General features: G+C 41.5%; 1 protein-coding gene across 3 annotated transcripts in view; it reads left to right on the top strand.

Annotated features, from left to right (window-relative positions):
- VWA8 (von Willebrand factor A domain containing 8) overlaps positions 1-5,934 on the top strand; it is a 301,480-nt gene extending 295,546 nt beyond the window's left edge. For all 3 annotated transcript variants that reach the window (XM_038402763.2, XM_038402782.2, XM_043504544.1), the window contains one exon: positions 2,019-5,934. In XM_038402763.2, the coding sequence (XP_038258691.2) occupies positions 2,019-2,127 (109 nt within the window). In that variant the 3' untranslated portion in view covers positions 2,128-5,934. The remainder of the gene's footprint in view (positions 1-2,018) is intronic.
- The last annotated feature ends 11,185 nt before the right edge of the window (positions 5,935-17,119 follow it).

The following is a 17,119-nucleotide window of genomic DNA, read 5'->3' on the forward strand; positions in this document are numbered from 1 at the left end:
ACAAATTCACGGTCTATTATGGTCAATTTCATGGTCATAGGATTTTTAAAATTGTAAATTTCATTAATTCAGCTTTTAAAGTCTGAAATTTCATGGTAGGCGTCCTGACCCAAAAGGGAGTTGTGCGGGGGTCGCAAGGTTATTGTAGAGGGGGTCGCGGTACTGCTACCCTTTCTTCTGTGCTGCTGCTGGCGGTGGCGCTGCCTTCAGAGCTGGGTAGCTGGAGAGCGGCAGCTCCAGGCCAGGATCCCAGCTTTAAAGGCAGAGCCACCACCAGCAGCAGTACAGAAGTAAGGGTGGCATGGTATGGTATTGCCACCCTTACGTCTGCATTGCTGCTGGCAGGGCACTGCCTTCAGAGCTGGGCACTTGGCCAACAGCTGCCACTCTCCAGCTGCCCAGCTCTGAAGCAGTGCAGAAGTTAAGGGTGGCAATACCCCTATCCCCCTAAAATAACCTTGCGACCCCCCAGCAACTCTCTTTTGGGTCAGGATCCCCAATTTGAGAAACGCTGGTCTGGCCTGTGCAATCTGTATAGTATAGGGTAAAAGCACACAAAAGACCAGATTTCATGGTGGGAAACCAGCTATCACAGTCCGTGACATGTTTTTCATGCCTGGGAATTTGGTGGGGCCCTAGTCATAGCTTGAGATGGTACAGGGGAGACAGAGAACTTTTATACAAACCAACCTTCTGCATCTGCTGCCCAGTCACCAGTACATACAATTCAAAGCTATTATCTCTATCATAAACATGTGCCAGTTACTACTAATGTTAAAGGGCCAATTCTGCTTTAAAAAAAAAAAGTCACTGACTGAAAGGGTGGTAGGATCAAGCCGAGAAGGAGTTAGGCCACAGCATATGGTATAATTTTAAAAGGTTTGGAACATGCAGCTGCACAGTGGTTGCTGTTCACTGAATTTCTGCAGGTTCCATCAATCTATTGTTTGTGTTCCCCATAATGAGCTCCTATTCTGAAATATTATTGGAGATTGAGTTTTATTTTTCTGACTGGAAAAATGGGTTCATCATTCACATTCATCCATGAGGAAAAGAGGTTATCAATTTGACCAGTTTACTAGATATGGAATATATATATATGACACGGTATCACTGAAATACAACTGCATATATATGCATAGTTAAGCAAAGCTTTCCTTCAAAATATAATTTTGGGTGGGAAGGCAGGAGGGGAGTTATTTTTATTCATTTTTCTTTCCACATGGCTTATATTTTCATTTCAAATGGGAGATCTCTGGGATTGAGTTATAGGCTATAGGGAAATGATAGTGGGACACAAATATAAATTAAAACTTGTTTTAAAAAATCAGTGAAACAGTATACACCAAAACTGCTGATTAAATGTTAGTGATGTGAATTTTGTAATGTACATCTTGTGTACTATTAAAAGCTTTGAATAAAAATGTACAAGGCTGACTATCTTAGGCCTTGGGCTAGCAGCTGTAGAAAAACATGAATTCATTTTAACCTATTGTAAGCTAGAAGCTGAAGTATCAACAGCACATTTATAGCCAATATATAAAACTTCAGATAAAATCAGTAGTTTTTGTGGGGTGGAGTTAAAGTTTCCCAAACACTTTGCCAGGTTAGTACAGTAACATTTTTAAATGAACTAAATGATCCCCCTCAGAGAGTGAGTTTTTAGTTGTTTCTAGAAGATCACTGTGCTAATACCTTGTTTGGTCACTGGTACCTTAATCTCAGCAGAGATTTTCACACACCAGAAACAGTGACAATAACAAAGGAATGGAAATCTGTAGAAACAGGTCAGTTGTCTTGCTGAAAAGACCTCTGTGACATAACCCCTTTCAGTGTTTCCTTGCACTGTTGCTTTCCTAAGTTTTTAATTGCATAGTGCAGCAGTGTGAATGGTATGTATCAGAAGGGATTCAAAAGTAAAAACATCCTTTCTTAAGGAACTCTCAGGACTCTTTGGTTTGCGGTCAGAAACATAATTTGCAATGGTAATTCTTTTTTTCCCCCATTCTGATCCCTAGGCTGCAGAAGATGCTACCAGCAGGCCGGTCTTTTATTGCCCTGGATACCAAGCAGATCCCCCAAATCTTGCAGCAGATCTTTACATCCACCATGTTGTCCAGTGCCTAAGAAGTTCCTGTTACTATTAAATAATTACACAATGTAACAAACACAATTCAGAAACAAGCTGCCTGGTGAAAGACAAAATCAGCTCCTGTTGAAGATAAGAACTATAAAACTGATCAATATAATTTTCATATTGAAATATTACAGTCCCTTAATCAAAATACCAAAAATAACACTGTGTAGCTTAGATTTTTGGTGAAATCGTACAGCATAGCCATCAAGTGACTTAAAGTTCTGCATTCAGAGGGGTAAGAGAGTTCAAGGGGGTTGATGTAGTGCACAAAATATCTGTGACAAATGAACAGAGGGACAGATAACAGATCGTTTGTGACCATTCTGGCTGATATATTGCCAGCAGCTCTTTGGGACAGCATCATTTTACTCAATTTTATTATCAGTGTTTCATGGGGTTGAATACCAAGTTATACAGCAATGTGCAAGTCGGACACAGCTAATCTGCTCCACTGTTGTGTGTGCTGTGTTCAGAATTAGAAATGCAAGTAACTGCACATTCGAACAAGACTGCTTATCCTGATCTGCATCTGACCTTTGCTATTGGATGTCAGGAACAATAGAATGGTGTGGAAGCTCGGAACATTGCAGTATAAACATACATTATTGGATCTGGCGCACAGCTCAGAGTAGCAAAAATCCCTAGAAAAAAGTTAAATTATTTTTTCCCGGAAAGACAGAGTTAAAGGGGTCTAAGACTCATCTATGAACATTTCAAAAGGGTGCACCACCATGACTTTGTCACTGCATGGTAGCAGATGATGACGTCTAGTTTCTCTGTTGCCAGGACTCCTAGGAAAGGGCCTCTTCCCCCAGAGGCTGGATGTGCTCATGGTTTTATTACATTTTGCTTCCACTTCAAGAGCTCTTTGCATGTTCTGTTTTGGTTTCTAAAATGTGGAGCTGGAGGGCAGATCTGTGCGTCAGAAAAACACTTTTAATAAAGAAGAAAATAAGTAAAAAGGAAAAATAGATCAAGAGAGTAAAAGTATGTGGTTTTCATTTTGGTAGGAAATCTGTGTTTGGGGGTCTTCTTTTAATGCAGAACATTCTCACTCTGCATCTTTTCTATTGTAAATATGTTCCTCCCATTTCCACATTCTCAAACAGGAACTCTTGCTTTAGAATTAAATTGGTTGAAGTTTGTACAGCACTTTGAAGATGAAAATCCCTATATATGGGCTAACTAATAGTACTTTTCCAATCACTGTGCTTCAGGAACACTGGAATACTTAATAAATTGAATTCACTACCCTACCGCAAGTAACTGTTAACTCTCATCACCACCAATAAAAAGACACTTGCCCCATGGTTGATTATTATAAAGAGATGAAAGATGCAAGAAAGAGCACTGTCTCCAATCATGCTTAGAAGTTGTGGTACTTCACTGCAAAAATGAGTTTCCTAATTCCTACAAGATTTCTAGCTACATTAAAGATGCTGTTTGGGAGGGATGAGGGGTGATGAGAGAGAATCTGTTTGTTCCTTCATTTCTACAAAACCATCACAGTTTTTAAATGTACCATAATGCATTTTTGCTAGTCTTGCCATTTTCCACCATGTCAGCCCCACAGCAGCATTATGGACCCAATCCTGTAAGATGATGAGAACCCTCAACTTCCATTCAAGTACAAAGGCAGTCAAGGGTGCTCAGCAACTCAAAGACTGAGGCATTCTGGGAGCTAGGTGTCTAAGTGCCAGGTGTGGCTCTACTGCAATGCACAAACCTCCTGCCTAACTCGGTAAGTGCCTAAACTCGCTCAGCACCTAACATTTCAGGGGAAAAGTTCCCTAGGCCCCTCTGTTTCTATCTCTGGGCATGCGGTCAAACACTGATTTCCTGCCCAAGTCCCAAAGCAAGTCACAAACCAGGGAAGACTGGTATTCAGCCGTCTAAATCACATGTGGGGTCCGCTACTGTAAGAGTGCTCAAATGTCCCACTCAAAACCCAGCCGGAGGAGGCAGTGGGCATGGTTCCCACTTTATAACTTTTAGCCCATTGGTTAGAGCACTCACCTGGGATGTGGAAAAGCCAAATTAAATTGCCCCCCTGCCAGATACCTAATACCATAGCAGTAAGTCTTTCCCCAGTATTGTGAAGTAGTTGTTCAAACTAAACTCCACAAATAAACCTAATTCAAAAAGAGTTTAAAAACTGGCCAGGCACTCAAAGCAACACCCAGCTGGACTGTCTTATGCTTCTTGGGGAGAAGAGATCACTGGGACACTACTCTGTGACTGGATTAAAAAACAAATCACACAGTTGCTGCCTGCACATGTCAAAATATGATTATATAAGCTTCTCAGACCTATAAATACATTCATTGTATTTATAACAGCCCCCTAAGTATAATAGTGCTAAATGGAATTATTACTCCTTAGCAGTCAACTTTTTGCAATTTCTCAAAATAAACTCTACTTTTATCCTTAAAGATTCTTACAGTTAGGAAAATACTTTTCCCTTTTAAATTAACTAAAGATTTTTATCATACTTACTTTACTGTAGACCAGTGCTACTCAAAGTGGTGGTCCGCGGACCGGTGCTGGTCCGCAAGCCATCAGCTGCTGGTCTGCGCACACATTGGGGAAAAAGATTGCCAGTCCCCCACATCAGCTAGCTTGAGAAGCACTGCTGTAGACCACTTGATTGTACAGATCCATCCCTGGTGTAACTCTGTTTACTTCAGTGACCTCATTAACTTTGCAATAGAGATTAATGGACTCCAATTTCTTTTGGGGACACAGTAGAGTAGTTTAGATTAAATTTTGAACTTACATTTTAAAAAGGAGACTGACAAGGATAAATATGTTTCCAAAAAGTATAGCGCACATCACCTCAGATTATTAAAAATGTTCAAAATCTAGTGTACTAGTTATTTATGCTGTTTAATTATGTGCAGTTCTTTCACAGTTCTGGCACAATGAAAATATTTGTTTTATTTTGTTTCCATCCAGTGTCTATTCAATTTTATTTTCAGATTCCATGTACTAACAACATGCTGCATCAGTTTCAACTCAAACACTTCAAGAGAATTTTTTAAAAAGCATCTTCTGGTGGAATTTAAGACAGCCCCCCTCCCGCCTCACCGCCTCCCACCTCAAACCATTAAATGATTTCAGTTGGTTCTGGAAGGGTCTTTACTTATGTGTCTCACTTCTGGGACATAGTTGACCTGACAGTGTCCCTTTACATTGTTATAATATGAGAAATTCCATCTGGACTCTCTATATCTCACCTGCTTTAATATCCATCACTCTGGCATTGAGAAATCAAAATAGCAGCTGTTCTTTCCCTTCCTCTAGAATCTACAAAAAAAAAAATTCTGCTGCTCAGCCAGTTAATAGAAGAATTTAGCAAACTCACACTGGTCTTCTGTGTCCTTAAGTCATGACAGAGCTTTCAAATATGCATTTAATTAAAACAATTTTGAGAAACATCTTGATTAGCTGTTCACTTCAGCACTGCCTGTTTAGCATTCCAGAGTCCACCAAAATACATGTACCAATGATCCCCTTAAATTGCCATTTGATTTAATAGGACTTACTGTATCTTAAAAGGACATCTGACTTCTCCTTTTCTCACTGTTAATTATACCATCTTAGGAGTTTGAAATCTATTATTTACTGAACTGCCATTGCTTCGTTGCATGGATATTGTTTGTTATTGTAGGGTTCTGATTTACTGCAACTGATGTGTTATTAGCATCCTTGCTTAAGTAATCTTAACTACCTCTAATAATGCAATTTTTAATTGGTTTTCATTAAAATCATTAAATGATTGTGTGTATAAAGTGTAATCGTACTGACTGTTGTTTTTCATTTCAAGCAGCATGAGACACTTCGATGTATTTATTACCATCAGGATTATGATGCATACTGCAGCAAATGGTATAAATAGAAGACAGAATTCATTCTGTTGGAATGTGAAAAGTGCATTAGACAAGCACATTTAAAAACTTAAAGCAGCCTTGTATCATTACTTGTAAAATGCCCTGTATTAGTATAAAGCGCCTAAATAAAAGTGTGAAAAGATTAAGAGCAGGTTGCTAATCCTTGACACTGACTCCAGCAGTGTTGTTGTAGCGGTGCTGGTCACAGGATATTAGTGAGACAAGGTGGGTGAGGTCATATCTTTTATTGGACCAACTTCTGTGGGTAAGAGAGACAAGCTTTTCTTCAGCTCTGTGTAAGCACGAAAGCTTGTCTCTCTCACCCACAGAAGTTGGTCCAATAAAAGATATTACCTCACCAACCTTGTCTCATTGACCCAATCAGTCATTCAGTTACATATTTTGAAGTTTGTCGTTACAATCTATCATCTTTAGTTTAGTTTCCTTTGCAGACATGTCTGGAAATCATTATGTATGTAATGCTATAGCTCAGAGTCTTCCTTTGTAAAGTTTTAATTTCTTAATTTAATACACTGATGTAACAAAAATCAATGGAAAGACAAACATAAAACAGGAGCAGTGCTATTGGTGAGTAGCGAGGACCTCAGAAGAAATGGTTGTAGGGAATAATCTTGGCTCAAGTGATCATGAGCTAATTCAGTTCAAACTGAACGAAAGGATTAACAAAAATAAATCTGCAACTAGAGTTTTTGATTTCAAAAGGGCTGACTTTCAAAAATTAAGGAAATTAGTTAGGGAAGTGGATTGGACTGAAGAATTTATGGATCTAAAGTTAGAGGAGGCCTGGGATTACTTTAAATCAAAGCGCAGAAGCTATCGGAAGCCTGTATCCCAAGAAAGGGGAAAAAATTCATAGGCAGGAGTTGTAGACCAAGCTGGATGAGCAAGCATCTTAGAGAGGTGATTAAGAAGAAGCAGAAAGCATACAGGGAGTGGAAGATGGGAGGGATCAGCAAGGAAAGCTACCTAATTGAGGTCAGAACATGTAGGGATCAAGTGAGACAGGCTAAAAGTCGAGTAGAATTGGACCTTGCAAAGCGAATTAAAACCAATAGTAAAAGGTTCTATAGCCATATAAATAAGAAGAAAACTAAGAAAGAAGAAGTGGGGCCGCTAAACACTGAGGATGGAGTGGAGGTTAAAGATAATCTAGGCATGGCCCAATATCTAAACAAATACTTTGCCTCAGTCTTTAATAAGGCTAAAGAGGATCTTAGGGATAATGGTAGCATGACAAATGGGAATGAGGATATGGAGGTAGATATTACCATATCTGAGGTAGAAGCGAAACTCAAACAGCTTAATGGGACTAAATGGCACCTGAAATTGCAAGTCCATTAGCAAGAATTTTTAATGAATCTGTAAACTCAGGGGTTGTACCGAATGATTGGAGAATTGCTAATATAGTTCCTATTTTTAAGAAAGGGAAAAAAAGTGATCCATTCATGAAAGGATAGGCAACATTTCTCACTTTCAGTCTCTGCCCAAATTATTATAAGAAGGGCACTCGTGGCATTCAAGTGTTTTTACAGCTGAACAGACATTTTCCATTAAGCGTTTAAGTTGAAATTCACTCAGTGTGGCCTTTCCAAGTCCCTAGTCACCACACAAACTCTGTTGGAGTCTTTAAGCTTCCAGGGACACTATGCACTGTAGTGTATCTCCCCATTAATAAGGAAGGAGGAATATAGACACAGTTGCCAAGTCTATCCTATGAAATGCAGAGTGCCCTCAGGTGCCAGAAAAATCAATGGGACTTTAACACCTTGTAGGTCCATGCTGTTAAGGAATGATAGTTTAAAAAAAAAATCTATAAGCAAATCTCTTAATGACAGGTTTCAGAGTAGCAGCCGTGTTAGTCTGTATTCGCAAAAAGAAAAAGAGTACTTGTGGCCCCTTAGAGACTAACAAATTTATTTGAGCATAAGCTTTCGTGAGCAACAGCTCACTTTGCATCCGATGAAGTGAGCTGTAGCTCACGAAAGCTTATGCTCAAATAAATTTGTTAGTCTCTAAGGTGCCACTAGTACTCCTTTTCTTTTTGCAAATCTCTTAAGTGACTAAACACTATTCACTGAGAATGTTGCCTGCCCTTTCTATTCCTACAGAACAATGTGTGCTTGTTTATTTAAAATGGTTTAAACCCTATTAAACAAAGATTCCCCTAGAAAAACCGCTTGCAAAGCAAACTCAACTGGAGAAGGACTGAAGAGCTTTTGGGAGCCAAGGAATAGTCTGAATCTTAACCTTTAAACAGAGAGAGTGTTCTCCTTGCCACTCATACAATGATTCATATACAGATTATTTTCGAATGCCAATGTTGCATAACTGCTAAGTAAGGTTTCAGAGTAGCAGCCGTGTTAGTCTGTATTCGCAAAAAGAAAAGGAGTACTTGTGGCACCTTAGAGACTAACAAATTTATTAGAGCATAAGCTTTCGTGAACTACAGCTCACTTCATCGGATGCATTTGGTGGAAAAAAAATAAACAAACAAAAAAAACTTTTTTTTTCCACCAAATGCATCCAATGAAGTGAGCTGTAGCTCACGAAAGCTTATGCTCTAATAAATTTGTTAGTCTCTAAGGTGCCACAAGTACTCCTATTCTTTTTGCGAACTGCTAAGTAAGTAACCCAAATTTTACATGTGGTATTTTTCTGGCTAGTGTGCACATTGCTATGAAATGAAGCAGTGTTATGTTCTGATAGTAGAAGTGTTATTACTTGGATTAACAATACATATAGCCTTTAAAGTGAAAAGAACCATAGTTCACATAATTATCTAAATGAACAAGCAACAATTTATCTAATTTAAAAGATATGCTTTTAAAAATGACCCCATTCTCATCTTTTATTTCTCACTGGTTAACTTTTCTGAGTTGAGTTCACATTCTCTTTCATATACAAGTTAGATCAGTTTTCTTTCTGAGGCCCCACCATGTCCTATTAAAAACTCCACAGCCCCCTTGTGCCACAACAACTTTTTCTGCATATAAAAGCAAGGACCAGCGTTAGGGGGTAGCAAGCAGGGGAACTGCACAAAGCCCCATGCCATAGGGGGCCCCATGAAGCTAAGTTGCTCAGGTTTCAGCTTCAGCCTTGGGTGGAAGGGCTCAGGCCTCTGGGCTTCAACCCCATGCAGTGGGACTTTGGCTTTCTGCCCTGGGTCCCAGCAAGTCTAATACTGGTCCTGCTTGGTGGACCCCCTGAAACCTGCTTGCAGCCCCATAGAGGGCCCCAGACCCCTGGTTGAGAACCACTGGTTTAGATCAGATGATCACATAAGTGGGCTTGAAAAGGAGACCAGCTGTGACACTGAATATTCTGAGTTAACTTTTCAAAAGCAGCTAAAGGAGTTATGCTCTTTCACCGACTTTCAAAGAGCCTTTGGAAATTCCAGACGAAACCAAAAGATGTTATAATGTCAAAACTATTTTACAATCAGATTCTACAACCAAGCTAAGAAAGATAGATTTAAAATATATGAACTTTGGCTTTCTGAACTTTATATACAATTTTTCATTTTGACACAACATGCAAGCCTGTGAAGAGCTTTCTAGTTATCAATCACATTTTGTTTCAATATTGTGCACAACATTCTCATGGTGTAACTCTGCTACAGGTATTTTCTGCAGCCCAGCATCTCCCACAAGTCTGATACGGCAGGGCTGCTCCCCTCTACTCTGCAATTCCCAGAGGCTGTTCAAAGTTGCAGCATAGTGTATGCTGACCTTTTCTCCTTTTCCTGCTTGCCAACAGGTCTCCTGCCTCTGCGATAGCAATCAAGTGTTGTTTCATTTACATCTATCCCTTCCTGTTATCTTTATTTTTTATCGCCATTTCTGTGCAGTAACGAGCCTTTTTTCTTTTATCTTACTCCTCCTTCAGGAGCTGTGCAGCAGTGTTGTACTGCCCCCAGAACCTCTAATGCAGCTCCTTCCTCCTGATCTCCTCTGCCCCATTACAGACATGACAGAGCCACTGTGCAAGCACTGGGCTAAGTACAAATGGGGCTCTAGATGTGAGACAGCTTTCCCAGGAGCAGCTTGCTCCCACCCAGCTAACCCTCTTGCTGCTAGGGCATGAGGCTCTAGGTCAGATAGGCATGTTGGGGCCCCTATCCCCTCCAAGTAGCCATGATTGCCACAGAAAAAGACCAAGGGCAGAACAGAGACTCTGAGGACAACCACTACATCCAGATAAGCCAGGAGTAAATCCTGGGGTGACACAGGACCGTAGACATAAGTCTCCTGCATGGTTACCAGTCCTCTTACTTTCCCCCGCCCCACCCCCACCAAGTCTGGAAATAGGTCTCAGGTAGCCATAGGAGAGAAGCTGGGCTTATATCCAGCCCCCCTTCCTCCCAAAACAAGCCAGAGAACTCTGATTATGAGACCCCCACACACACTCTGGAGAAATTAGACCCTGAAGTGGAGGACTTCCAGGGAGAAATTTCTAGAGGGCTCTGCACAAAAGAAAGCTGCAAACAACTGTGTGCCAAAAAAGTCCAAAAAGAATAAAGAGGGGAAGGAAAAGTACATACGAAATCCAGAAGATACTCCGCTTCTGATGCAGACTCCTCCTCTGCCAAGGAAGGCGAGCTTTCGGGATCTGAATCTGTGCAGAGGAGAAAACAATTGTTGCAGTTTTTCCAAAATCTGAGTGCAAAAAGGTGGTGGCCACAACACAGATTCAATCTGAGTAGGCCCCTGAAGATAAGCCTCAAAGCAAATACTCTCACTCCAGAGCCATCCCTGAGACAGCGATGCCCCTGTACTCCTCCTTCGAGGACGTAATCAGGGAAGAATGGGAAAAGTCTGGCACAGGTAAACTTAGCAGCAAGCATGAGGTTAGGTTCTACAAGTTGCAAGACCCGAAGAATGTTCTTACTGAAGTCCCAAAGATTGATGCAGCAGCAGTGTCCTGAGCTAGAGACATGGTTGTTCCTTCAGAAGAGGAATTCTTCCCTAAAGGACCTAACAGGAGAATGGAAGCCACCCTTAGAAGGGATGTTGAAGCTTCCTCGATCGCCCTCAGAGCATCCCTGTCAGCCACGTGCTTTGTGAGAACAACACAATGCTGGCTGGTGGACTTCAGGGCCCAACGGACAGAAACCACCCCGACATTGGCGCTGCACTTAGGAAAGATTCCCTGGCAGCTGCATTTCTGGCTGAGGCCTTGCTGAACACAATGAGATTCTCAGCCAGGGTCATGGCATCCAGTGCAGCAGCCAGGAGCCTCTGCTCTGGGAAAGGTTTCAGAGTAGCAGCCGTGTTAGTCTGTATTCTCAAAAAGAAAAGGAGTACTTGTGGCACCTTAGAGACTAACAAATTTATTTGAGCATAAGCTTTCGTGAGCTACAGATCACTCTCACTCCAAGCATGTCCTATGGTTCTCCAAGTTCACAGGATCTCTCCCCTTTGGAGAAAAGCTGGACAGGATAGTGGCAGAAAATGCTGCAAAAATCAAAGCAGGCCTTCCCCTTTCTGCCACGTGTTCTATGAAGGGCGTACAAGCCCACTTTCAGGCAGAGAAGCTCGTTTCGCCCCTCCTCCTCACAGATGTATCAGAGGAAGGAAACCCGAAATGACAATAGTAAGTGGACACAGTGAATGGACATAGACACCTCGATGATGAAAGTCTGTCCATCGCTGAGAGTGCACAAGGCCAGCCATGGCTCAGTGTCTTCAGCTATTGGGCCTTCTTGTGTTGTGCCTAAGGATCACTCCATGGGCAAGATCGCACATCACATGTCTCCAGGCCTTCCTGCTCAAAATATGGAACTGCTCCCCAGAGTGCATGAAAGATTATGTGCTGGTCCCAAATCAAGTGCATGATTCCCTAAAATTGACAGTTTCAGGCAACATCTGCAAGGATCACTCCCTATGCCTTCCAGATCCTCTGGTTCTCACAACCAGCACTTGCCTGATGGTTGGGAAGTTCATTTAGGAACCCAAACTGCACAAGGACTCTGGAGCCATGGAGAGAGGAACCACAGCATCAGTCTCCAGAAGATGAGACCTGTCAAAGTAGCCTTTTGAAGGTTCCAGGCAATAATGTCCTGGTTCAGTTGGATAACACGACCATGATCACATACATAAACAACCAAGGAGGGACAAGGAGTCCAGTGCTACATGCAGAAGCAATGGAGAATGGAGTCTCTTCCTTCCCTAGAAGAGGAGCTAAACCAGAAGGCAAACTGGCTCAGCAGATGCAGACTCAACAACTTGGAGTGGTTTCTAAACCAGGAATATTTCAACCTGATCTTGCAGAGCTCCAGCTTTCCATCAGCTGACTTGTTTGAAAACCACAAGAACACAGAGTCCCAAATACTTCACCAGGGAAACAGATCCCAAGTCCATGGGAACAGATGCCCTGTCGCACAGATGGCCCCAAGGCCTGCTATATGCATTTTCACCCTTTTCATTCTTGGGGAAAGTGAGCCAGAAGATAAATGGAAGCAACAAGAAACAAGCAAGTTAACCTTATACTGCCTGAGGAGACCCTAGTTTTCTGAGTTGATATTGCTGAAGCTGGAACCAGTGTTGCAGCTACTGTTGGGACTGGACATCCTGTTCCAGGGTCCCTTTCTCCATCGTCTCCAGCTAACATCCTGGTTATTTAACGGGAAGCTCTAGCAACATCTGGCCTCTCTTCCAAAGTCATCAAAACTTTGCTGTCATCCAGGGGAGTCTCTGTGCTAAAAGCCTACTCCTCCAGCTGGGCCAAGTTCAGAGTATGGGGCCAGGAGCACGGTGTAGACCCTAGAGATCCAGGAATTCCAACTATTCTGGACTTCCTACAAGAAGGTGTGGATAAAGGTCTCCAGCCCAGTACCCCATAGCATTCCAGTATGTTAGCAGGATCCTTGGCAGAGAACCCTAAGAATCCAGGTTCCTCAAAAGAGTCAGACTGGCCAAGCCAGCAGCACAGCCATATGGGCATTGGCTAAATTCTTTATAAGATACTCTAAGGTTTTATACAGGGCTCTGCTCCAGGCCCCATATATGGGGTCCCAGCTGCCTCCCTACACCCAAGGGTCCTGGCTGCCAGCCCCACGCCTGAGAGTTCCAGCTGCCAACCTCAGCCTCGGCCCCCTTACCTCTTTCTGGGTCCCCGCCTCCCAGAGACACTTCCCTGCTCCTGGCCCCAGTTTGGGGGGGGGGTTGCAAACAGGGGCAAGGGGGCTGGCTTTCAGCACTCCCACTATTAAAAGTGTTCCAACCCCACTGGAAGACAGGACAAATTTTGAACATGATTCATTTAGCATTACTGTAGCCAAAAGGTTGAATTTTGTTAGGAGACAACAAATATTCCCAGGTTTGGGTACACCATATCTTGTGGGCTATTACTCAGGTGTAAAATAAGCTTTTGCTATACCATGTTCCTTGCTTTATATGGTGTGTTAGATTGTAAACTCTTCAGAACAGTGTGTGTCTTATGTTCTGCAAAATGCGGTGTACATCTATGACACTATAGAGATGCTTAATAATAAAACAAAGCTAGAAATCATGAAAAGTAATGTGTTTTCTATATTGCTCTGCATGCAGACTCTTCTAGCCATCTTTGAATGGTGCTAGACTATGTTTGATACAAAGCAAATTCATGAGGATATCAGGCTACACTTAAAAAGAAATCCAGAGAATTGAAGGGCCAGTTTCCTTTGAACAGAGAACCCAGCAACTTGCACCTTACAGACAGTAAGTTAAACATGGGGAAATCTCCCTGTTTCTCTAACTTGAGCTCTGTCTGTTTGGTATTTTTCCTTGTCATTTATAAACTTTGCACCATCATAGTTTGAAAACGGGGGGGGGAGTGTTTTCAGGGCTTATTCTTTCTTTTGCACACTAAAATATTTAGTTTAATGAAAATGGAGTCATTTCTATGTCACTTTTTAAATGGACTAACACAGCCTATGCAGGATTGTTTTTTAAACTGTCAATTTAGATAGACAGTAGAGGGGCACCAGGGATAAATTTGGCCCTAAGTGTTTATCAAGATAGAAGGAAGGATGAAGACCTAAGAATTTGAAGAGCTGGTTTCTATTCTTAGCCTTGCTACAAACTTCAAGTATGTGACTTTGGGCAAGTTATTTAATCTCTGTGCTCACCTGTAGCATGCAGATAATAAACTACTTCCCTACTCAGAAGGTTGTTGCAGCTAAATTAACTAAAGTTAGTTAATATCCTCAAATAAATACAAGTGTTTTGGATTAAGACGAATGTATCCTCTTAATAATAATGTATTGTTCCCCTAAAACAAGCACATACAATTCAGTGCTTCCTAGCACAACTCAAAATTTAGCAATCACTGTAATATTTTACTTAGAGTGGAAACTTTCATTCAGCTCCTCTCAATATGATGAACAATCCTTTTCTGCTTTGGACAGATATTAATCCCATTTTTGCCAGTGGTCTTTTCAGTTCAATGCATTTTATGGTAATTATCTTGACCATCTTAGTAAGCGACATGATAGAGTATTACAAGCAGACAGTGGTTTGTATAAAGTCCAAGGATAATATTTACTTGGTTGGGCAAATGTATTACACTATATAGGACAGGCCTGCAAACTTACTATAACTATATAGTACAGGCCTGCAAACGGGATGTACCATCTTTTTTTCCTATTATGAATTAATCCTGTCGGATGTGGTCTGAATATAGTATATAAACAGCTGTAATTCAAGCCTGGATTGGTTTCAGGCCATTAGGGCCATCTACAGAAGTTTCCTAATTGAGAATAATAATAGAATGAGGCTGGATTGTCCCTATATGGGGTACTGTATCATATAATATATGAATTGTATTTTTCCATATTTGAGTTATATTGGAGACTTCTCATAGCAGAGAGACGTCTTCATGTTTGAACAAGTGCCAAGCACAGTCAGCATTTAATAAATAAACTATAATAATAATGATGATGCTGAGGCATAGGCCACTAACCCAAACCCTTTTCCAACAATTTACACCCAACAGAAAAGGAAGAAAATACTTTCAGAGCTGAAAATTAGACTAGCCTGTCAGGTCTCATTTTGATTACTTTTCTCTTGGACTTTCCTGTATATTCAGATACTCCCTGCTCTACTTCTCCAGGTGTCTAGCCTTACTATACTTATACTCTCTGCAACAAAAAGCACAATGGAAAAACAAAACAGATACACTATGTAATAGGTATCTCTTTCTGGACCACACACCTCCAATCCACCTTATTCAATGTTTCTTAATGCCGTTCAGACTTTCAGTGTCATGATGCCAGGTGCTGAAGTCTGAATGGGAAACACAAAAAATCAAAGTCCTCTTTATCTGCTAACCAACCCCCACAATGAGAACTTTCCTCTTCTGCCCTGTGGGTAACTTCAGGCCTAACCTAAAGGGACCACCCTGAATAGGAAGGGAGTCAGTAGTTCAGGGCTTCACTTTAATCAGAACCAATTACACTTGCCAAATTGTGCATAATTACATGTGGAGAGTCTAGTTTAGGTATTTTTTGCTCCCTGACATGGCCTGAGTTGACTTAGCTCAGTACTAATATTTCACTTTCACTAAATGTAAGTGGAAAGACCAGGGCCTTCTGCACTTACTCTGTCAATAAGTTTGTATTTTTAAGTCCTCTTGACTATATTTATGTGTAAGCACATTATTAACTCTTCAGACTTGATTTGGTTAATAGACATGCATTGTGTTTAATGGAAGTCTTGAAGCTCTTGTGGTGGGCATATTAAAATGCCTAAGTGTGGCATATGGGGTGGGAAAGAGAGAAAGGACAAAGCAGCCAGCCTGGCTGTACAATTGTACGTAGACATCTTGGTGTTCTGAAGATACTATGAAGAGCAATGGCAAAATAGGCCCTAATCCCGCATTCTGATCCAGGGGGGACTCCTGCATTCATACAGGCTCATTGACTTCAGTAGGAATCTGCTCAGGCAGTAGGCAGAATGTATTAGATTGCTGCATAAGGGCCAGAGTTTGTAGGAACAGCAAAACCTCAAGATCTTTAGTGGGCCTTGTCTCACAGGTTTTCTAATTTTACTGATAAGAGTGAGGGTCAGCTGCTGTTTCCATAAAAGTCTCATTTCCCCCATGTTGGTGTCCCCTTGGGAGAAAATTGCCTTTGTTCCCACTACTGGAAAAAAATAGTTTTCAGCTGTCTCTGGGCTACACACTGCCTTTGGTTGGTGCTCAATGCAGTTACACCATAGATGGTCATGGTCATGCCGAAAAAGGGGAAGACAATTTTCTTCTGAAGTAGAGTGACCACCTCTGGGGCTGTTGACATGGCAACAAAAAAATTCTGGCTAGTAGAGCCATCAAGTGTCAGTGTCTGGCAAGTGTCTGCTCTGTCCAGAGGCCAGAAATAGACTGCTGAATCAGCAACCTCCATGGTAGAATCATAGACTATCAAGGTTGGAAGGGACCTCAGGAGGTCATCTAACCCAACCCCCTGCTCAAAGAAGGACCAATCTGTTCGACAGGTACTGTTGGAATAGCTGTTGTCATTTACTTATAACTAGTTCAGTGGTAACAAATTCTTCTGTGACAAGTTGGTTCCAAAAAGGGCTATTGTAAGGCACCAGCTTCATCCGTTGCCTTAGGTTTGCAGCTCAACACTGCAGAGTGGGAACCCCTACAGCTCAACTTTATAGGATGGTTTCTAAGGCAGCTCAAAGATGTCTATGCATTTTAAAAATATATTCCCTTATAAATAAGTATAACAGGTCAGAAGAGTAGGATTAAACATGAGATTAATTTAGTTATATTCACAAATGGCAACATGTTACACATACCCATGAAGCAAGAGTAGTCCGTATAAGATATTTAATGTTAGTACAGGAAAGCTATTTGAAAATCAAACTTACCTCTTAACATTATCTCAAGAACTGTGACAATAATTAAGTTCCTCAGTGCCCCTACATTTGCCCACTGGTAAGTGTACCTCAGACCAAGTAAAGCCTGCCCTCTCCCAGAACACCGTCCCTGGTCTGGTATTGGGGGGGAGTATAACTTCAGTGGGGCCTGCATGGCTACTTCTGATTCACATGCGAGTTGTCTCCTCTCACTTAATCTCTTGTGAATC

This window comes from Dermochelys coriacea, chromosome 1 (assembly GCF_009764565.3).
Source record: "Dermochelys coriacea isolate rDerCor1 chromosome 1, rDerCor1.pri.v4, whole genome shotgun sequence".
NCBI lineage: Eukaryota > Metazoa > Chordata > Testudines > Dermochelyidae > Dermochelys > Dermochelys coriacea.